Source organism: Rhinatrema bivittatum, chromosome 10, assembly GCF_901001135.1.
Source record: "Rhinatrema bivittatum chromosome 10, aRhiBiv1.1, whole genome shotgun sequence".
Lineage (NCBI taxonomy): Eukaryota > Metazoa > Chordata > Amphibia > Gymnophiona > Rhinatrematidae > Rhinatrema > Rhinatrema bivittatum.
Genome location: NC_042624.1, coordinates 78,179,579 through 78,203,260, shown reverse-complemented (window position 1 = coordinate 78,203,260; position 23,682 = coordinate 78,179,579). Strand labels below are relative to the sequence as shown.

The following is a 23,682-nucleotide window of genomic DNA, read 5'->3' as shown; positions in this document are numbered from 1 at the left end:
GTGGTGTTTGCAGGAGGCTCATCTGAGAGAGGGTGCATCCATGCCCGCCCAGCCTGGTTGGTTTTCACAACAGATGCGAGTCTCCTGAATTGGGGGGCTCACTGTCCGGAATTGGCGGCACAGGGACATTGGACGGCCGCAGATGCCTGGAAGCCCGGTGGTCAGGTTGGCGTGCTTGCAGTTCAGCCAAAGACTACAGAGTCAAGCGGTCCACGTGATGTCAGACAACACGAAGACTGTGGCCTACATCAATTGCCAGGGAGACACCAAGAGCCAGCAAGTGTCGCAGTAAATAGACCCCCTTATGGAATGGGCAGATATACATCTACAGATGATTTTGTCTTCCCACATCGCAGGAAAGGACAAAATACAAGCAGATTTTCTCAACAGGGAGAGTCTGGACCCCGGATAGTGGGGGTTGTCCGCCGAGGCATTTCAGCTGATAGTGGATCACTGGGCCCTGCTGTCCCTCGACCTACTGGTGACTTCTTGCATTGCAAAGGTGCCTCGCTTCTTCAGTCACAGGAGAGAGCCGTGGTCCCTGGGCATCGATGCTCTCGTTAGTCCCGGCCGGAAGACAAGCTGCTTAAAGCCTTTCCTCTGTGGCCCTTGGTGGGTAGGATCATTCACAGGATCAAAGTCCACAGGGGGCTAGTACTCTTGGTAGCTCCAGATTGACCCAGGCGTTTGTGGTATGTGGATCTACGGAGGCTTCTGACAGAAACCTCTCTTAGTCTTCCGTCGCACATGGATCTGTGCAGCAGGGGCCAGTTCTTCATGAGGTTCTGACTCTCTTCTGTCTTACTGTTTGACCCTTGAGAGGGTTCGCCTGTTGCAATGTGGTTATTCTTTTGTGGTGATTGCCACCTTACTCCGAGCTCGGAAGTTCCCCACTTCTCTGAAGTATGTGCGGGTTTGGAGAGTGTTTGAGGCTTGGTGCAAGGAGCATGGTGTTCTTCTTCACTGGGTTAAGATCCTGATTCTTTTAGATTTTTGAAAGGAGGGCTTGAATAAAGGATTGGTCCCTATTTCTTTGAAGGTTCAAGTAGCGGCTCTTGCATGTTTCAGAGGCATGGTAAATGTCTCCATGTTGTTCCATCCTGATGTAGTAAAGCACCTTCAGCCTTCCTTGCGGTTGCCGGTTCCATTGTGGAGTCTTAACTTTGTACTGGAATTTTTAGTGGGCCCTACGTTTTGACCACTGCGCAGCCTTTCCTCATGGTTGTTGAACCTGAAGACCGTGTTCCCAGTGGCTATATGTTCTGCACGTCACGTTTCAGAGTTGCAGGCAATGTCTTGTCAGGAGCCGTTCCTTCGGGTGACTCTAGGGGCGTTGTAGTTGCATACTGTTCCATCCTTCTTGCCTAAAGTGGTCACGGAGTTTCATCTGAACCAATCTATTTATTTGCCCTCTCTGGATAAAGTCAGAGACGTGGAGGAGTGTTGCCTTTTGCGTTCCTTGGATGACAAGAACTTGTCATGTGGTATCTGGAGGTTTCTGAACCTTTTCGAAAATCAGGTTGCCTGTTTGTCCTTCATAGTGGAAGGAAGCAGAGTGAATCTGCTTCATGGGCTACCATAGCTTGCTGGATTAAGGAGGTGGTCACAGCCACGTATGTGGATGCTGAGAAGCCGTTGCCTGCTAAGGCTCATTCCACTAGGACTCAGGCAGTGTCATGGGCGGAGGTTCGTTTGTCTCCCATCGAGATCTGCCGTGCTGCAGCTGGTCCTCCTTACACACTTTTTTCAGGTTTTATCATCTGGATGCTGAGGCCCAGGAAGATGCAGCCTCTGCACGTGCAGTGTCTTCTGGATCATGGGCAGCTTCCTGCCCTGTTCAGGAATAGCTTGGGTTCATCCTACTGGTCCTGCGTCCATCTGTCTACATGCTAGGAAATGGAAAAATTACTTACCTGATAATTTTGTTTTCCTTAGTATAGACAGATGGACTCGGCTTCCCGCCCTCGGCTGCTGCTTGATTGTTCATGGTATCCCCACAGGAGGATGGATCCCATAGGATTACTAGTAAGTGTTCCTCCAGTCCCTAGATTGGGGTACCTATGTCTACTAGAGTTCAGTGTTTATTGTTGGTTGTGTACAGTTATGATTAACTGTTTTTAATCAAGTTTTTGCTAGTCTGTCCATAGTTGCTTTTTGAAGAGAATAGTGGCAGGCTGGGGTCACTGAGTCCATCTGTCTACACTAAGGAAAACAATATTATCAGGTAAGTAATTTCTCTAATCCTTAATGTTAGTAACTCTAAAAATGCCTCTGTGCTATGCTTCTGATGCCATTTTTGCTGCCTTTGACTATGCCAGTTTTGGCTCATAGATTTTAATAACAATTGCCAGTAAAAAAAACTTTGTGCTGTCTCTATGAATGGTGTATGCATGCAGACTCTCACTTTCCTGTTGCTGAGAAGCCAAGAAGAGCTGTCAGGAACAGGCAGATTGAACACTGCAGTTCACATCCTAGATTCAAGCTGTAAAAACTACTCCTGGGGAAATTCTGCCTATTGAGGAGTGCAGAATTTTCTCAAAATTCCCCTCCTGTGCAGAATTTCCATTTTCTGTGAAGAATTTGCAGCAGGCATGCCGCGAGCAGAGCCCATCCCACTCTTGGCGAGGATCGTGCAGGCCCTGGTGTGAGAATGAGTCTGTGTAGAAGAGTGTGTGTGTGTCTGTAAGTAAGACTGCAAGCCTGTGTGTGGGTGGAGAGAGAGGGAGCCTATGTGAGGAGATTGGGAAGGAATGTGTATATGTATGAGAGACTGGAAGCTGGTGTGTATGTGAGGGAATGAGGGTGCTTGTTTTTGAGAGGGGGGTGTGTGAAAGGGCCTGTGTGTGTGTGTGGGAGTATGTGAGAGAGAGACATATAGGGAGCCTGTGTGGGTGTGTGTGAAAGAAAAGAGGGAGCCTATGTGAGGGGTGTGTGTGTGCAAGTGAAAGAGAGGGAACCTGTATGAGGGGATGTGTGCAAGAGAGAGGGAGCCAGTATGAGGGAGCTTGTGTGTTTGAGAGAGGGGAGCCTGTGTGAGGGGCAGTACTGAGAGAGCAGTCAAACTCTGGGAGTGGAGATAAAGTGGAAGGGGTTGAGCCTAGAAGGAAAGGGGAGAGATGGGGGCCAGGGAAATAGAGAGAGAGGGTGGTAAAGACACTCTTACAGTGTACTTTTAGGGACATTCTGCTCAAAATATTTAAAACTCTGCATCTTTAAGTAATAACTTTTTTTTCTGTATTGTATTTTAAATTACTTAGACTCTCAAGTATATGGTGCTTTTTGACCAATATAAAGTGTACAGAATTTTGCAGAATTTTAAATTTTGTGCACAGAATTCCCCCAGAAGTAAAAAAAAAAAAAAAAAAAGGAAAATTTTGAATGCAGAGTGTAGCTACAGTGCTGAGTAGCTGCTTGGCACTGACTGAAGCATCTCCCACTGGTAACATTAGGGAAGTGACAGATTGCTTTACAGAAACTGGTACAGAATTATTTCATGCTCTTTGTGATGTTATTTCTGACATAGATCCAAAATGTGCCGATCAGCTTCACTGTGGATGAGGCATTTTGTCATATGGCTTACCAGTAATATATTATACTGACTGAGTATTCTTAATGGCTATGGGTCTTTGTAATTTTCAAAGGCAGTTAACGCATAAAACCTGATATCATTCATGTTAAGTGGCTCTTTGAAATTAGCCCGGCGGGTACATGTGTAAAAGAACATGCAGAATGTTTCTCTCTCACTTTTGTGTGCAGGGGGAGGATCTGGGGTGATATCAGGATTTACACACACAGTTTCGATTTTCGAAAGTATGCATGTAAATCCACACACAAAATTACAGGTATAGTTTTTGCATCTGTGCTGCGCGGGGTTCCGTGCAAACCCACAGATTTTTAAAGTAGATTTATACACACACATCCTGCTTTGAGAATTCAGGCTAAAGTCTGTGAGTAAAGAACCCACAGAACCTGTGTGGGCTCTTCTGAAAATTCCCCTCCATGACTTTTAATCATGTAAACTGTGGTGTGTTCGGATCAGCATATTGATTATATCTGATTTCAATTTAATGTAGGATACCAAGCAAGATGATCCTGTTCTTCCGCTTGTAGATTCGTCTGCTCAATACCAGATTCAGAAACATATTGTACTTGATAAACTAAAAAAAGTGTAAGTCTTATTTACTTTTTTGCTTTAATTTTTAATTGGTTTCTTATTTATTTCCATTTTTAGCCTGTCATTTCGGAACTGCTCAGGGCAAGTATACACATTACATACACAGACTCATATAGACATATGATAAAACAATGATAGGAAATAATAATAATAAAGCAAGTAATAGTTAAACAACGCAATGGAGGAATTACCCCCATCTGACTAGCTGAAAATTTAAAAATGTTTTTAGAGCCCATCTGAAAGTCAGTAAATCATCTAGAAGGCATAGCGCATGTGCAGTTTGTTCCAGAATACGGGAGATTTTGAGAAAAAGCCAAATTCCATGCTGCTGCTGGCTTAATTGCCTTTATTAGAGGCTAAAAGATTTTCGTCCTGGGAAAGTAGGGGATGAGTATGTACATAGTTAAATAAATTGGGCCTATTATATGGAGAACCTTAGGAGCCAGAGTTAAAACCTTAAATTTGACCAATGTAAGGCATGCATATTTGGTGAAACAGTCTCTTAAGGTAAACCAACAGCCTGGCTGTGGCATTCTGAATTCTTTGTAAACACCATGTGCTCTTCAATGGAAGGCCTCTATACAAAGCGTTTCAATAATAAACGCATGCAGTGATAACTGCATACAGAATCTCTTAACAAAATCTGATCGTTCAAAAAATGGGCAAATCACTCTCAGCTGGAGTAAATAGTAAAAGCAGGACATGATCACCCCAAAGATATAGGGGTTGGGTATTATCCCAGCATCAATTACAACTCTCAGACTCTGTACTTAATCCCTAGCTTCAGTCACCATCCCATCCCAACTAATAGAGGGGCAGGATGCTGGGCAATGTTGTGTATTGACCCACACTACTTCGGTTTTCTAAGGTCTGAATTTCGGATTGTTCTTGGCCATCCATTACTTTGTCTCTCAAGCATCAGTCCAACCTCTCCCAACACTTCCAGTTGTTTGACCCTAGAGGAACGTGTAGTTAAATATCATTAGCAAATATTACAAAAGTTGATATCAGACTTGAAAAAGAAACTGCGTTAATGCCTCCAGATAGATGTTGAAAAGAAGAGAGGAAAGCAGTGCCCCGTTGAGGACCTCGCATACTAAAGGAAATTTCCTAGAGACAGCTGAGCCTATCTGAGAGTAATGACTTCCCCGGGTGAGGACAACCCTAACTGTATCGAATGCTGCACGGAGATCTAGCATTACCAGCACTGAATCACTGCCCCATTCCAACTCCTTCAACAAATCATCCAAGAACCCAGCATCTGAACCCTGATTGATGTACATTCAAAACATTGTTTTCCTTGACAAAATCCTCTAAATTGGACCAAAACAGTTTTCCTGATCAGTTTTGACAAAAAAGGTAACATTTGGTATTGGCTGAAAATTGTTGTAGCTGTCGTCTCCCACTTCCACCCTTCTGAACCCAAAGCTGCCAAACCAGTTGGAATAGAAATCAAATCAAAAATATTACTTTGTACATGGGTTTGCTCTTGGGCTACATGACTGAAATCTATATTCTGCATATTCAGTTGGAAATGTGTAGTCAGTCCAGAAGGATGAGGTAGAATGTGGAAGTTAAAATCGCCAAGAGCCATTACCTCATAGTAACTAATCATAGATGAGGAAACACGTGCTACAACATGGCTCACCATAATCCACAATTTGTTTTCTTCTGTGTGGGTGGAAGGTTACATGAATTTTTCTGAATCTTATTTCACGTTTTGGTTCTAACTTCAAAATCCTGGTTCGCATCATCATCTCAAAAATCCCAGCATGTCCAGAAATTACCCTGTTAACAGTTAGGATATTACTCAGGACCCCCAAGAAACTATGTAACACACTAAAAATCAATCCTGCAGATCTCAGAAAGCTCCTTATGTTTGCCAAAAAGGGACCTTCCCTGCTAGGTACCAGCGACATTGTGCCTGTGTTTTGGTATCTGTCCAGCACTGAACAGGTTTTGCATATCACTACGATGGTGGGCTCAGCTCTCAAAAGGGGCGAGAGATGGTAGCCCTTTTCTCCAGGTGCAGGAGAGAGTACTGATAGATTCAGCCCTGGGGAAGGCTTTCCTTCCAAGAAATCTCCCCCACCCAAAAAACACTGGGTAAACCTGGCTCCTGGGAACATATTTCCAGAGGTCTTATGTGCACAAAGTTTTTTCATGTAGACTTTATTTTCATTCTCCCATGACTGTCGAGGGGCTAGGCCTTTTACAGTATTGAAAGGATACAGTTGTGACCACCCTCTCCAGCCATTCTGGAGTAACCAAAGGAAATCGCATGAACCACCATTTTGAAAACGAAAGTTTGTTTTTTTTAAAGCAAAGAATTTGTCACTTCTAGAAAGAGGTAAATGGAGGATTTGTGATCTATAATTTAAATAAAATAGTGAGTTATTTAATTTAAAGCTGATTTCAAGGCTGATTCAAGGCTTGCAATTCAGTTGAAGGAAAATTAAAGCAATATTTCATCATAGCTGTGGGGGTTGTGTTTTTTTGGGGGTTTTGTTTTTTTTTTAAGGGAGAGGATAGTTACCTCTTTCTCAAACTCCATTGCTATCTTTGGTGATTTAATTTTCTTAACATAAAAGATTGATTTTTTTCCAAAATTAATACAGGAAGTCCTCAAGTTAAGGCATTTTAAGTCACAGTGATTCAAAGTTACATTTCTAGATTAATACCCATTATCCAGCTTACAACATTTGTTTTGACTTTAAGATACCTGAGCATCACCCAACAGGCACACATTGGTGTGGTGATGACCTTTGGCCTGCTGAGGTGACATCAGTGGGAAAGGTACCAAGGATTTCCTCTCCTCAGAGCTGTCGGTGCAGTGTCCTGAGGGCATGACTTGGCACTTTCCTCATGCTTTGCAATGTCTGTCTTTGTGCTTTGTACGGTACTGCCAGGTTATTTTGGTGTAAGTATGGTTCCAGCACCAAAGCCAATACCTATCTCCCATTTATAACCTTGTTCATATGGGAAAATCAGTTTTGACTTGCAATGTTTCGACTTAAGAAATGGTTTTCAGAAACCAATTGCGTCTTAAGTCTGAGGACTTTGTGTATTCTGATAACCCTTGAGACATTTAAATATCTCATGGGTATAAATGAAGTAGTGCCCAAGAAGCAAATAATCTTTTTCAGTGGATAGGAAGTTCTAGAATAATATGGGGGCTCCAAACGAGGGGTGACTCGAGGAAGTACTTCTGCACAGAAATGGTGATGGATGCCTGAAATCCCCCGCCAGTGGCAGAATCCAAATCAGTAACAGAATGCAGGAAAGCCTGGGATAAGCACAGAGACAGCAAAGGGAGAGCCAGATACTAACTAAAGTCTATGGTGTTTCAGAGTGAAGCAAGCTGAGCAGGCTGCATAGTCCTTACAGTCTGTATCTGCTGTTATATCCTGTGTTTTAGTTTAGGTTGTCAGTGTTTGCTAAGGACTGTCAGTAGTGAGTTAGATAGGAGGGGGGGATATAAAATAGCAATCTCCTTCCTCCACTCCCAGTAGTTGTGAATGAAGGCTCCTGGCACCAGGCCCCAAAAGGGCTGGTTCTGATTGAGCTAGAGGAGCAGCAGGAAGCTGCCAGGCTATTTTAAGAAGAGTCTGTTAAAATATTAAGTACTTTCTTTTTTTTGTGTGTTTCTTTTCAGTTTGCCAGCCATCTTGATTCCTCTCCAGCTAACTTTCAGTGATGTTTACACAGAGCTAAGTAATCTTGTCAAGACCTTCAGGTGAGCAGCAGGAATGTCATGAGGTAGAACTGTCATATTTTGATACTTTTCAAAAGACATTGAAAAGCTGACAAAAAATGTAACCTGTGTTGACTTTTTCAAAAGCAAAAAAAAAAAAAAAACTTCCTTAATTAGCCCTTGTCGTGATGGAAATAAGTTTTTCCATTTAAGGCAATGTGTTTGGATTTTTTTTTTTACTGTAACTTTAACAGTGTAAAACGAATTTTTTCAAACTTTGCAGATTTATATAGAGAAATGCGTGAACATGAATTGTTATCCTTCTGGATATGATGCCAAAGGTTCCCGTGCAAAGGCATCTGAGGCCTCAAAATTTCTCTTTTATTTACATGCAACATTAGGGCAGTAAAGTTCACCCTCTTCAAACTTGATTATGCCCTTGGCATTATTTTGGAATGACTCGTCTTTTCTGATGGAAATCCTAAAAAAACTCTGAAATTATAATAGTCTGAGATTCAAAGCCGGGATCAGAGGAGAAAGCGTGTTGTGTCCACACCAGAACAATGAATGGATTCTGAGCAGACTGACACTTCTGATTTTTACAGAATCCAATAAAATTTACTCAATACTGGCTCACTTCCTCAAATTTATATTCTGATTTTTAGAAATATTTCAACTTAACCAGCTTAAAAAGATGGCCAAATCAAAATATTTCCCCGCAGATGTACAGCCACAGCCCCCAGTTTACCAGGATTCCATGATGGTGGCAACTGCTGTAGAATTTACCCCTTGTAGAATTGCTACAAATTGCTTGCTTCCTAATGTTACTGCCCTTGCCTCCCTTTCTATTGCCAAACTGATCCAGACTGATCGGTCTCCCTGCAGTCCAGACCACCCTGCCTGCACAACAGCTGGGAGTCGCTATCCTTCCTCCTGTCATTCCCAGCTTTAGGCCACTCCCCACATCTCTTCTCTTGCTTTAGGCCTTGTCACCAGCTACTGTCAGTGGACCATTACCTCCCCAACTTCCTCTCCACTGCTGAAACTATTCTTATATCTTCATCCATTCTGCTGGCACCATGTGCCTCACAGCAGACAAGAGCCTCCTAGAAGGCTCCTAGAGACTGTGGTAGCAGGCTGGATTGTCAGCAGAGGAGGAGTGAGGACCTGGGCAGGAGGAGAACCTGGAGGAGATAAAAGGGAGATGTGCTACGAGATAAGAGATGGAAGGCCTTGGCAGTGAGCACACAGTTAACCCTCGATTGGACACGTGTTTTCGACGCACTAGCGTTACCCCTTATTCAGTAAGGGGTCGAAAACGCGCGTCCAACCCCCCCCCCCCCCCCCCCCCGAGCCTAATAGCGCCCGCAACATGCAAATGCATGTTGCGGGCGCTATTAGGTATTCCCACGTGATTCAGAAAGGAAAATGTGCAGCCAAGCCACACATTTTACTTTCAGAAATTAGCGCCTACCCAAAGGTAGGCGCTAATTTCTTCAGGCACCGGGAAAGTGCACAGAAAAGCAGTAAAAACTGCTTTTCTGTGCACCCTCCGACTTAATATCATGGCGATATTAAGTCGGAAGTCCCGAAAGTTACCAAAAGTTTAAAAAAAAAAAAATTTGAAGTCTGCTCGCGGGTCGAAAACCGGACGTTTAATTTTTCCAGCGTCCGGTTTCCGAACCCGTGGCTGTCAGCGGGCTCGAGAACAGACGCCAGCAAAATTGAGTGTTGGCTGTCAAACCCGCTGACAGCCGCCGCTCCTGTCCAAAAAGCCTCTTTTTACCACCGGGCCTAATTTGCATACTGAATCACGCGTGCAGGAGAGCGGGCATTCGCCTGCTCTCCTGCGGACTTTACTGTATCGGCCTGAAAGTGACTTGAAATCCTTTCTTCCTTCCTGGATGATTCCTGTGCTCAGTTGGGAAGGCCTGTGGTTCCCTCTTAGGCTAGGGTAGAGAGCAGCGGTATGCTCAGGGAGAACTTTACCAGGCAACTTTGGCTCTGCTCGATGCACAGCTATAATACTACTGAAAGTCAGAACCAATTTACTACTACTGCTGCTACTTCTGTATTATTACTACTGCTGTTACTATTATTATTACTACTTACTTCTACTACTATATGTTGTTTAGCGCTTAACATATCTATAGCGCTATGCAGCACTGTACAAACAGACAGTCCCTGCTCAATAGAGTTTACAATCTATTGGGCTGTGTAAAAGCCTGTTGCTTTTTGTTAGTTTTCATGTGTTTTTTTGTAAAGCCTGTTGCTGCATTATGTTTTATTGTAAACAGAGGTGATGTTCCAAACGTGCCTCGGTTTATATAAAAAAAACAAACCCATAAATAAATAAATAAAGCAAACATACAGGGCAAGAGACTTGGGGTATTTCATAAATCAAGACAATGGTTAAAAAGAAAAGAAAGTTAGTTAAGACTAAAAGCAGACAATCAGGAGAAAGATCTAAAAGCGGTTTTAAAAAGATGGGTCTTCAGATGGGATTTAAGCATGGCAAGAGAAGGGAGTAAGACGCATCAGTTCAGGAAGCCAGGTGGAAAGAACGGAGTCTGGAATTGGCGGTAGAGGAGAAGGGCACAGATAGGCGTGACCTATCCACGAGGAAGAGTGTAGAGAGAGAGGAGAGAGAACTGGATTTATTTAGGGATGGTTGGTTAGTTTGTGTAAGCTAAATACTTTATCCACATGAGGTACTAATGTTCAGTCTTCTTTAGCAACTCTTTTGACAATGTTTCCTGCTGTCCCTGATTATGTGCTCTTATAACATTTTGACCATCTTGTGAATTTTCTTCAAAATCAGCCTAAAGGTAAATCCAATTCTGGTAATAATTCTTTTTTTCAATATCATCTGTACTTTTGACCGTGACACATACGAAGTCAAACGGGAGGAGTGGTGGGATTTGTGCAGCTTTTTTTCTCTTCAATCTCTTCTTAACTAAGGACATTGCAACGGGGGTACAGGCAACTCCAAAAGAGTGAGGGAAGTCTAGAACTGGGATCTTAGCACTTTTTGAAAACTTGCAGGCCTATGTTACAAATACTGGGGGTCAAGAAAGCAAAGACCCCACTTATGAATTGGCTGTGAGGAAATGTGTAGAATCCTGCTTTGGAAGTATTGGTAGTGTTTTTCTTTTCTCTAACCATGGCACTTTGTTTACAAAGGAGGGCTTTTCTGAAAAGTATTTATATACATCAGTGAGCTGAAAGCTACTGCACAAGGAGTGGTTTGGAGAGAGATTTTATATTTTGACCGAATTTGAAGGGAATAAAGCATATGACCCCTTTTTAGATATCCAGTGGAGTAATACAGTACAGACATGTCACCAACACATAATCCCTTCCAGGAAAGTAGGGCAATTTGTAATATTGAAGAAGGCCAGCCGTGAGGAATGCTAACCTTTCTCCTCTGTGTACTGTGGTTACCTCCAGCTGAGAACTCATTGACTGACTCTCATAAGGGATTGTATAGCTGGTTGTCCTGGGGTAAGCTGGGTAAAAGAGCAGTGTCTCCACTGGACTTTAAAAAATCACTTTGTGCTGAGCAGCGTTTAATTCAGTCCTCTCTGCCGGGAGATACTCTTAAAGGATCTCATGAGACCTTTTAACATGATTATAGCTCTTCCTAAGCAAAGTCCCTCCATGTCTGTAAGCTTTTGTTAGAAAAATTGAGATGTCAAATCATTCTTCTGACTCTGCCTTGGCACTTCACTGAAGAAGAAATTACTTGTTAGCCTCTTCTTAAATAGATTTCTAACCAAGTTTATAAATTTGTAAATATCATATGCCTTGTTTTAAACATGGATTACTATTTTTTCTAGAATATAGTAATAAAATAATATTGAAAACGTATTTTCTATAGAAAACATATTATTGAACTTTTTTGTGGACTAGATTTTTAATTTTCCTGATTGGGTTGTTCCATTTTCCACTATCCTCTGTGGTCCATCACTCACTCAGCTTCTATCAGGCCGATACTATAAAGTACACACAGCTGAGCGCACTGTTTTACCCATAATTGGATGTGCATTGAAAACTTGCGTCCATTACCCATTATACAGTGAGGAGTTTAACGCATCAAAAACGCATGTTCTACCCCCCCCCCCCCCCCCCCCCCCCCCGAAACTAATAGCACTCAACAGGTGATGAGGCTATTAGTTATTCACCCAGGATACTGAAAAAAAAAAAAGTGTAGCCAATCCACACATTTTACACTCAGAAATGAACGCCTGTGATATTAAGTCGGAGGAACCAAAAATGTTTACTTTTTTTTTTTTAAGATGTCAAGGGACACTCAATTAACAAGTGTCCATTTTCCTAACCTGTGGCTGATGTTTGTCTCAGATACAGTTTTTGCTTAAGCTGTACCAATGTTGGTTGCAAGTCAGCTGTTGCACTTGGTTGTTCCTATAGTTCGGCACTTCCCAGACCTCGTTACAGGGCTCGAACAAAAGCACCCATCTCCTGTACTGTCATCCAGCTGCCTTGAAACTTCAGAAGAGAGTTGTCTTAAATGTTTTTCAGGTCTAGGCGCCAAGTCTCAGTTGGAGGCGGCCATTCCAAATGCCAACTCTGACTTCCTGAGATGCACTCCCATCAAGCTTTCTTTCACAAGAAAAGAGATGTGTCCTCCACTGGTGGAATCCTTGCCTTCCCTTTGTTTTTGGTCAACCTCAAAGGGGAAAAATACAACAAACCTAGGGAAAAATTTCCCTATAGCAAGCAGACCCATCTCAACAGATCAGATCGGGGCACCACCATCTTCCTCATACTTTTATGTATTTTCCGGCCCTGAAGATTTGTTGTCGTTACTCTTTTTGGTTTAGCCCATTGTTTCTTTTCTTATATATGTTGAAGATAAGTGTATATCCTTTTTACTTATCTGTAAAACCTGTTTATTCTAAGTTTCGTAAAGTTACCTTTCTGTTTACTGTAAAGCCTGTTTGCTGCATTAATGTTACATATAAACCAATGTGATATTCCCAACGAACGTCCGTCTGTCTATAAAAACGTTTAAATAAAATAATAATAAATTTGAGAATGCGGGCAATATTACACAAGTCCCAATGGTAAGGGATAATGTTACACAATGAACAACTGATGGGAGTGTTGGAGGCAGGTACGATAGAGTATGACAGTTACCCATGCTCTAGGATACTGGAGTCCGATTTGTGCACCAAGCTCTAGATGGAAGTGTGGATAGTATAGACATGGAAAGGACAATTTTCAAAGTGTTTTAACCATGTTAATCATCTGTCTGAAAACTGCCTTCCCACAATACAGCTAAAAGTCCTTTTCTTGTTAGCAGCATCCCAATTCATTTCATTTAATTTATATACTGCCTCCCCAGTTACATACAGTGAACAACTACTAAAACAATCTCCATTTTTACATTAATAAAACAATTAAAATAGACCCTACAACCTCTTGTATATCACAAGCCCCCCTTAACCAACCTCACTCCCTCAATAATAAACACACTTACCACCTTTTCCCCTGATAAAATCAACAGCCTCCTATCCCTCCACCCAAAACCCAATTCAAATAGGTTAAGAGGATTGCTACAAGCACAGAGAGACATAAAGGGGGCATTTCAATAGCCCATGTTGCTGCAAAGTACGCACGTATCCTTTTCTATTTGAAAATTGCAAGCAAGGTACACGAGCACAAAGTGCCTGCATATTTTGCACGTGCTATTTCTGCCGGTGACCAGTTGGGAATAAAACAACATGTATACATTTCCAAATCCCATGTACATGTATTCTCTTCAGCACACCACCAGGAATGCCTCTTTTTAACTTGGCAAAAATTACATTGTTCCCTTCAGAGCAGCAAAACGTGCATGCAGGCTTTCTGAACAATCTTCCTGGGTAAATCTCTGTGAAAACTGTCCCCAAACATTCTGGGGTTTTTTAGGGACTGGCTCAGTGACAACATTGCCATGCGGAGACCCTAGGTTTGGTTCCCAGCTCTGGTCTTCCGTTCCCTGGGTCCGCTGGGGTTTGGGATTCCATAGAGGCAGGGAAAGGAGTCCTAGACATCATGCAATGGAAACCCCTCGTGAATGGACTTAGGACCTACAATTGCAGGGTTTTAGAAAGGGCCCTGCTGGGTGGCCCCTGGTCGAGGTCTGTTGCAGCAATGACTGGATTGAGTGAGTTGGGAATGGGATATAAATAATAGTGGAAAAAGATAACAGGTGTTTGGGAATGAAGACGTATGGCACCATAGCCCAAGAGAATCTAGCTCCAATTGAGCTGGAAAAACAACATGAGGAAACTGCCTTCCAAAAAAATAAAAATCTCCTTTTTTTTTTATATCTATTAAATTGCAATAAGGCATAAACAGGGAAACCTTCCTCTGTTAAAAGAGATATTTTATATGTCTGGTTTTGGTGAGGACCTGGGTTTTCTGCTTTTGGATGTTGTGTTGAATTCCAGTTGGCTTTTTGGATTGACGCTCTTGGAAGTACTGGTGAGCTCTGCATGACCCAGACCACTTATAGCATCCATGTTGGTGCATCTGCCATGGTTGTGAGGGCCTGGATATCTTTTGGTCTTTGAACAAAGGCTTTTTCATTGTTTTACTTTTTTTTTGCTCAAAGCGGACAAATATCACTGGAATGTAGTTTCTGGTTATTGCTGCTTTGTGTTTTTCAAGACACATGTTCACAACATCCAGTTCTAGTGACTTTTTCATCTCTGTCCTTTCAGATATCTCTGATCCATTCCTAACATGTTTTCCTGTTAGTGTTGGTCAAAGACAAGGCAAAGAATTAATGAACCATTTTTTCCTGGGACTTGCACTTTGCTGTTTTCTGAAAGCTTTACTCGTCTGAGGCCTTGGTGTTGACACACAGCCTCTCTGTGGGAGTCACTGGCCTGTCACTGCTCCACTTTATTTAAGACTTCACACCTAGAGGTTGCCTGCTGTAGTCTCATCTGCTTAAAATGACTTTTTATTTAGTTGGACAGGTGTACCGAAAGGTTGTAGAATTATGACTTTTCATCAAGTCTGATGGTGGCAGTGTATCACCAGGAGTATATTATGGTATCCAAGAATGTTATGTCCTCTGTCTCCTTTGTAAATAGTATATTATGGCAGTACTAGTGTTGGGACTTTGCCGATCAATACCAACATTGAAGAGGAGCTAATTGACACAAGTAACTGCATTTCTCAATTTATGTTCAAGAACGATGCCTCTTGGTGTTAAAATCAATAATGGCTCCTTGTACTGCACAGAATGAACTGAAGCTGCTTTTTCAGCTATTTGACAGTTTCCTCAAGTGTATCGGAGCTGTCTCTTTCATTGTGTCTCCATCTAGCAGATTAACTGGAATGTATGGGACTGCCTGTCAAGCTGATTTTAGAAAGCATATCAACTGATCAGGTGGATTCTGTCTGTACCATTTATCACTGTTTAACAAAACAGTCCATGTTATCCAAAAGTGCTTTAACAATACTAAGAATCCAGCATTCTTTTTGTTACCATTCATTGAATAATGACTTTACTGAATATTTATCACTGAAAATTAAATAGATGCATAGAAATGAACAGGTTTATAATTTTCATTCATTTCTAATCCAAATGGTACTCAACCCATTCCACTGGACGCACCCAGCCAAACGGGTTTTGAGGATATCCTTAATAAATATTCAAAAAGTAGATTTATTTATTTAGTATTTCTTATAATCTGCATCTTCCATACAATGTTTGGTGCAGAGTACTTATGTATTTATTTTCACATTTATATCCCACCTATAATGAGGTCATGCTAGGTGGGGAACAAAGTATATAATTTATTTATTTATTTATTTAACATTTTTTATATACCGAAGTTCTAGCAACAATGTTGCTAATCATTTCGGTTTACATATAACATTGGGGTGACTTAACATGTGTGTCTTACATGGAACAGGAACATGAACTTGGAGAAAATTGAATAAATACTAATAACAAATAACATAAATATAATACAACATAACATATAATACATCATTTTGTTTGACAAACATTCACATTGTTAAAACACAATATACATAAAAGTATGTACTTGAAAGCAATTGAAACATCAAAAGCCTTCACTTGCTTTCTAAAATATTTTAACATTCCTAGAAAGACATGGTTTAATGGAACAAAGTCAGCATGGCTTTACCCAGGGCAAGTCTTGCCTCACAAATCTGCTTCACTTTTTTGAAGGAGTTAATAAGCATGTGGATAAAGGTGAACTGGTAGATGTAGTATACTTGGATTTTCAGAAGGCGTTTGACAAAGTTCCTCATGAGAGGCTTCTAGGAAAAGTAAAAAGTCATGGGATAAGTGGCGATGTCCTTTCGTGGATTGCAAACTGGCTAAAAGACAGGAAACAGAGAGTAGGATTAAATGGACAATTTTCTCAGTGGAAGGGAGTGGACAGTGGAGTGCCTCAGGGATCTGTATTGGGACCCTTACTTTTCAATATATTTATAAATGATCTGGAAAGAAATACGACGAGTGAGATAATCAAATTTGCAGATGACACAAAATTGTTCAGAGTAGTTAAATCACAAGCAGATTGTGATAAATTGCAGGAAGACCTTGTGAGACTGGAAAATTGGGCATCCAAATGGCAGATGAAATTTAATGTGGATAAGTGCAAGGTGATGCATATAGGGAAAAATAACCCATGCTATAATTACACAATGTTGGGTTCCATATTAGGTGCTACAACCCAAGAAAGAGATCTAGGTGTCATAGTGGATAACACATTGAAATCGTCTGTTCAGTGTGCTGCGGCAGTCAAAAAAGCAAACAGAATGTTGGAAATTATTAGAAAGGGAATGGTGAATAAAACGGAAAATGTCATAATGCCTCTGTATTGCTCCATGCTGAGACCGCACCTTGAATACTGTGTGCAATTCTGGTCACCGCATCTCAAAAAAGATATAATTGCAATGGAGAAGGTACAGAGAAGGGCTACCAAAATGATAAGGGGAATGGAACAACTCCCCTATGAGGAAAGACTAAAGAGGTTAGGACTTTTCAGCTTGGAGAAGAGACGACTGAGGGGGGATATGATAGAGGTGTTTAAAATCATGAGAGGTCTAGAACGGGTAGATGTGAATCGTTTATTTACTCTTTCGGATAATAGAAAGACTAGGGGGCACTCCATGAAGTTAGCATGGGGCACATTTAAAACTAATCGGAGAAAGTTCTTTTTTACTCAATGCACAATTAAACTCTGGAATTTGTTGCCAGAGGACGTGGTTAGTGCAGTTAGTATAGCTGTGTTTAAAAAAGGATTGGATAAGTTCTTGGAGGAGAAGTCCATTACCTGCTATTAAGTTCACTTAGAGAATAGCCACTGCCATTTGCAATGGTAACATGGAATAGACTTAGTTTTTGGGTACTTGCCAGGTTCTTATGGCCTTGATTGGCTACTGTTGGAAACAGGATGCTGGGCTTGATGGACCCTTGGTCTGATCCAGTATGGCATGTTCTTATGTACTGCTGCCACCTATAGTCATTGTGGATATCCTGAAAACCCAACTGGCTGGGCTTATCCCAAGGACTGATAATCACAATTTTGGTAGCCTTTTATTTGATATACATCAGTATATATATTGAATGGTATGTAGTGGCAGGGGTGGTTATATGATTTTTATAGCATTGCACTGTTGTAACCAAGGTATTTAATGGTTAATATAATAAAAATGCTTTGATTAAAAATGTGCTATGTTATCTCACCCTAGCTTAATAGTACCCTGTTATAGAGCCCATCAAGCTAGGGTGAGAGAACGTAGTAGAAATTTCATCTTTATGAGACTTTCCTCAATCCTAATAACATCAAATCTTCACCAAGGTATACTGTGCTGTTCGTTCATCTCACTCTACATGCAAAACTGGCCCCTAAACCACCACCACCTTACCTCGACCTATTAGATGGCCCTCCTTAGATATATAAATAGATGCACACAGTGAAGCCCTCCCCAGAGGCTCTTTCTGTCTACTCCACTCCCTCTCCCCTCAAGCCCAGAAATGGCTAAAATGCAATTCAAAAACTTTATTGCGAATTGCGTTATGGCCATTTCGGGTATATCACAAAGCCTAACGCCAGGAAAAAAGGTGTAGTTATTTACGGTGTTAAAACCATGCGATAGCATGCCCCTCATTTAACTAAATCCCGTGCAAACTCCTCCCTGATTTTGCCCCTCCAAAAAAAATGTGCACTCGCGCTGTGTGTTACTGTTCATAACACATGGCGTTAACTCACGTGACAACGCATTAATATATGTGTTAATGCCATAACACATTTTGATGAGTGACCCTATGAGTTAGATGGGCAACTCCAGCTGCATAAATAGCATTGTAAATCTAGATTTAGGTGAATTTTCAGACGAAAACCTAGCCAGTAAGATTCAGCTGAAAATTTACCTAACTATAAGCAGCTAAAACGAATTGGTTGTATTATCCGCTTAGCAGCTCTTTGAAAATTGACTCCTTTGTGCCATTGTATTCAAAGTATGTGGAAAATGAATGAAGTTGTATAAAATGAACCTTAGAAATCCTGCACTTTGATTCAGTATATTTAGACATCTGCAGTGCTCAGAACACGTGCACACAGTGAGTCCATTTTTAAGCAAGAGCATAGTAAAGTGCATAGAGCTAAAACTGGGAAGCCAGAAACTGCAATGATTCATCTATCTTGTATTATTCAGATATTGCTATAATAGAGATCATGGTAACTTATGCAAATAAATTTACCTTGTTAAACTCAATTATTGCCAACTCTGTGATGTTTTCAATCACTGTTGCAGCTGCTTTTGTAGAGCGGTGGTTCTCAAACCAATCCTTGGGACACACTCAACCATCAGGTTTTCAGGATACTCATAGGGAATATGTATGAATTGATTTGCATACAATGGAAGTAGTAGTACATGCAAATCTCTCTCATGCATATTCATGAATGGTTGAGTGTGTCCCAAGGATCCTCTTCTGGGCTGTGGGGGCAGGAAGAAGAGACCATGTACTGACTCCAGCTCTCCTGCTGCATTCCGCCCAAGTTTATAGCACGGGTGGAGGAAGAGGTCCATTTCACTGGAGCGGGAGGAGTAGCTGGGCCAGCAGGGGACCGGGAAGTGTGGCGACACACCGGATGAGAACCCGCTGCTCTAGAGAGTCCAGGGAGGGCTTGTGCTGACCTACTGTTATCCAAATGCTGTAGAGAAATCCCAGTGTCTCAAGAAAAGACTGGAAAACTAAAAACGTAAATTGATCCTTGCCCCATAAAATGAAGTTGCTTTTTACTGAAAATAGCTGGCTCTGAGCGTGTGTCCCAGAAATCATCAGGTTGTACAGCGTTCAGGCAGCAATCTCTGACACTATGCTGGAAACATGTTTCAAGAGTGATGAATCAGAGGAACTGAATCAAATCACGGTGAACTGGGAAGATGGAATAGAGCAGACTGACACACTAAAGAGTAACAATCACCAAGAGCAGATTGTATGCACATCGGAGTTCAAAAAGAACTAAAAAATGGAATTGCAGTCTTATTACTATTAATCTCTAACTTCTCATACAAATCAGCTATGGTACCTGAGGTTTGGAGGGTGACCAGCATAACACCCATATTTAAAAAGGGTGATCTGGAAAAAACCGACTGGCGAGTCTGACATTGGTGCTAGGCAAAATGGTAGAAGTTATTCTGAATAACAAAATCACTCACCATCCAAACAGTCACAGACTATTGGGGCAGAGCCAACATGGATTTAGCAAAGGAAAATCTTGCCTCACAGATCTGTTAGATATTTTTGAAGATATTAACAAACTTATGGACAAAGGTGAGTTAGTTAATATAATGTATCTGGACTTTTCAGAAAGTGTTTGACAGACTCCCTCGTGAGAGACTCATCAAGAAATTAAAAAGTCATGGGATGGCAGGCAGTGCCTATTGTGGAACGGTATCTGGCTAAAGGATTCAAAGCAGAAATTAGGACTGAATGGTCATGTCTGTCAGTGGAGAAAGGTAAATAGTGGCACGCCCCAGGGATCTATACTAGGATCAGCGCTTTTTAATATAATTATAAATTATGTGGAAAAGAAGGTGATTAGTGAGTTAATCAAATCTGCAGATAGGACAAAATAATTCAAAGATGTTTGTGAAGAATTGCAAAAGAACCTTGAGAGACTAGAGGATTGGGCATCTCTAAATGCTGGATGACATTTAATGTGGACGAGTATAAATTGATGCATATAGGAAAAATATAATGCAAACTATAGGTACACAGTGCTAGTTTCCATTTTAAGTGTCACCAGCCAGGGAATCACTGTGGATGTTACTTTGAAATACTCGGCCCAATGAATGGTGGCAGTTAAAAAAAAAAAAAAAAAAGCAAATAAAATATTAAGTAATATTAGGAAAAGAATAGAAAATAAAACAGAGGTTATCTTCATGCCATTGTATCGATCCATGGTGTGACTACACCTTGAATATTGTATGAAATTCTGGTCACCCCTTATCTAAAAAGCAGAAGTAGAAAAAGTACAGAGAAGGGCAACCAAAATGACAAAAGGAATGAAACAGCTCTCCTATGAGGAAAGGCTAAACAGGTTAGGGCTCTTCAGCCTGGAGAAGAAACAGATGAAAGGAGATATGGTAGATGTCTATAAAATCTTGAGTGAGATGGAATGGGTAAACAGGGAATTTAGTCTTTCAATTACTACTAGAATTAGGGGACACTCCATGAAGCTATAGGTAGCACATTTAAAACAAATCAGAGAAAATGCATGATTAAACTGTGGCATTTGTTGCTAGAGGGTACGGAGGAAAGCAGTTAGTGTAGCTGGGTTTAGAAAAGGTTTGGGTAAGTTCTTAGAAGAAAGTCCATAAACTATCCATGTAGACTTTGAGATTCTGCTGGGTACTTGTGACCTGGACTGGCCACCTGTCAGAGGCAGGATGCTAGGCTTGATGGATGATCCTTGTGTAAATCCTCAAGTTTCCAGTGTTGTTTTATCTTGTAGTAAACTTACTTGTATAGCAGACATTTGATCAGTGCATTGCTACAGTTCTGTCTTCTTAGCTTGACCCACTCACTTAGTTTCTTGTGCCAGAGATCTTGCATGTATACAGGTGGTCAGTTTTGCAAGAGAAGAAATACAGTACTCAAGGGACTCTAAAATTGTTCAGTTAGCATCCATTATTATGGGAGGGATAGGTAAAGGACATCTTGAGGCTAAGTTCAAGACCTCAGCAGACACCAAAGAAGGCTCTAAACAGCTTCTCCCTAACGCAGAGACTTCAGATTGCTCTCCATTAACAGGACCTGCTGCTTCAGGGCCCCTCTCCACAATCACCTTGGTTTCTGACAATTCCCACAGCATCTTTGGTTCATGAGAATCATTGCAGCAGGCCACACCTCCTTCATATTTGGGGAGGTCAGTAGTATTCCTTGCACAGTATTGCTTGGTTTGCGAACTGGCACGGGGGTTGGGATTTTGCATACGTTGCAGCTGAGTGATGTTTCTTCATTCGGTCGGGCAGTCATTCCCTCACCAGCAGCGGATCTCTCTAACCCCCTCTCAGACCAGTTCTCCGCTACACCAAGGGATTCCATCAACGTCTGGGTGTGAAAACTTATCCAGTCAAGTTTGGTTTTTGTTTTTATTCTTTACTTTTGAAACATTTCTATAATTATTCTTTCACAATAAAAGTGTAGAGTATCTTGTATATGTCAGTGAAACAAACTCCTACTTTAATACATTTTGATTTGCATTTTTTAGACTGCAGACTGTGAAACAGGTGTGGGGACTTTTACAGGTGTTTATGGCAGTGGTCCCCAACCCTGTCCTGGGGGCCCACCAGCCAGTCAGGTTTTCAGGATATCCACAATGAATATGCATGAGAGAAAATTTGCATGTTATGGAGGCAGTGCATGCAAATTTTTTCTCATCATTGAAAACCTGACTGGCTGGTGGGCCCCCAGGACAGAATTGGGGACTAGAGGATGGGGAGTCTGCATTGCTTTCCAAGAAAGCTCAGTATCTGACTTTATCTGAAGAAAACTATTAACATGGAAGTAATTTTTATGGTGGTTTGATCCTGCTGGCTTGGGTCTTCCCAATAAATATATAGTGGTTAATGTTGATCTTATTGTTTTTCAGGCTAACAAACAAAAACATTTACCACAAAACTCCAGACTGGTCCTTGATTGCCATTGTGCTGTTATCTGTGTAAGTACTTTTCATATTTTTCAATAATTTGATTGTGAGTTAAACCATTGAAATATTGTACTACACAACAAGGGAACATATAGTCAAATTTCAAAATATAGGGCAACCGTGGGAGGGCTTATGTATTGCTTGAAACTGTTCAAAATGCTTCTGGTAAAGGAGGTATCTGTTTAATAGCATCAAATGGGCACGTTTCTTGCATCTGTGCCGCTGCAGCAGTCCTCTTGCTCCAAAGCGTCCCGGATCGTATTCCGGACCCTGCTCGTGTGTTATCAGCCTCATTACAAACTGGGAGATCATGGGGAAAGACTTCCTGTCTTGTCTTATTGTGCTGCGATTATTTGCCATTGATTCCTCGAGATGAAGATGGGGTGCTGAGCCCTTTACTACTGTAACGCCGAGTTTCCAATAGGCTCAGTTAGATGTACTCCAAGGTGGACTTCTCAACTGAAAAGCACAAAGCAGGGCACGGTCATCAAATATTCCAGCGCTCAGTAAAAGGCAGATAAGGTTGAGTAGGGCCGTTTTGAGGATTCCGAGGTAGGAATGGCCCAGTGGGGCAGATTTAAGAAAGCTGAGCTAGCTTTGTAATATTTACAGCAGGGCTGACTCTCTTGGAAGTTTCTAAGGGTCCTTAGAGCATTCAGGTGTGCAGCGTAAATGACTCCTCATAGAAAAGTAATATTGAAGGAATCTGTTTTACTGAGGCTTTTTCTTCTGTTACTTGGACATCAGGAGAGAACTGAATAGGGAGTAAAATAAAAATAAACATTTCTCCTGTTAGGAGCCACATTTGCTTTGAAGTATGAAGAGGAAATGGCCCTTCAAAAGCCTCTGCCATGTGTTGCTTTTATTTCAAGCCCTTCCAAGTGCTGGTAGTGTGATTCCCGACTCAGAATCTTCTTTTTGGGGGGGGGGGTCCTATGAGGTCATTTCCCTCACACTTGCAGAAAATCAACCCATAATCCACCAAAATAAATTCTGTTCCAGCTATCGGACCTTTTTCTGGTAGTTTGAACAGGAACCCATCAACAGAAATTGCTGGAATTTAAAAGCTGATATGTAAAGCCCTGAACTTTCTGCATGTGTGACCACCTCCCACGTTCCTGCTCTCTTTCTGGAGAAGACACAGGATTTCAGAAAGGAATAGACAGAGCAGGTGTACTGCTGTTTATCAAGCCTCTTTTTTTCCCATGGATTTTATTAAGCGATCATAATGCCATTCAGCGTTAGGTTCCATGCCTGGAGCCTGTTCTCAGGCAATTGAAAAATTAAAATGCAAACTATTAAAATCCTGTTGGGAAAGAGCCCTTGAGATCCGTGGGGTTGTGTACGCCGCTGTGCATTCTTGTCAAATGGTCTAAAAATGCCAGTACAGGTGCTGGTTGTTGGTATCCGAAGTTTGAGAGCATTGACATTAACCTTTTGTTTATCCTATTGAAAGTGGTCCCTCTGATCGTCCAGCTTCTATTTGGAAATAGTTCAGACTATACGCAAGTGCTGTTTTTAAGTTTCATGTTTCTCAGACAAAATGATTTTCTTCATAAATCCTTTTTTCTTGTAATGCCATACAAACTGGTAAT

General features: G+C 41.4%; 1 protein-coding gene across 2 annotated transcripts in view; it reads left to right on the top strand.

The window, feature by feature from the left end:
• RPAP2 (RNA polymerase II associated protein 2) overlaps positions 1-23,682 on the top strand; it is a 154,578-nt gene that overhangs the window by 44,350 nt on the left and 86,546 nt on the right. Inside the window, exons 9-11 of one of the 2 annotated variants that reach the window (XM_029617687.1) lie at positions 4,074-4,168; positions 7,830-7,910; positions 22,031-22,099. In XM_029617687.1, the coding sequence (XP_029473547.1) occupies positions 4,074-4,168; positions 7,830-7,910; positions 22,031-22,099 (245 nt within the window). Of the gene's footprint in view, positions 1-4,073; positions 4,169-7,829; positions 7,911-12,410; positions 12,705-22,030; positions 22,100-23,682 lie in introns of those variants that run through there. The other variant, XM_029617686.1, reaches the window with a different exon arrangement.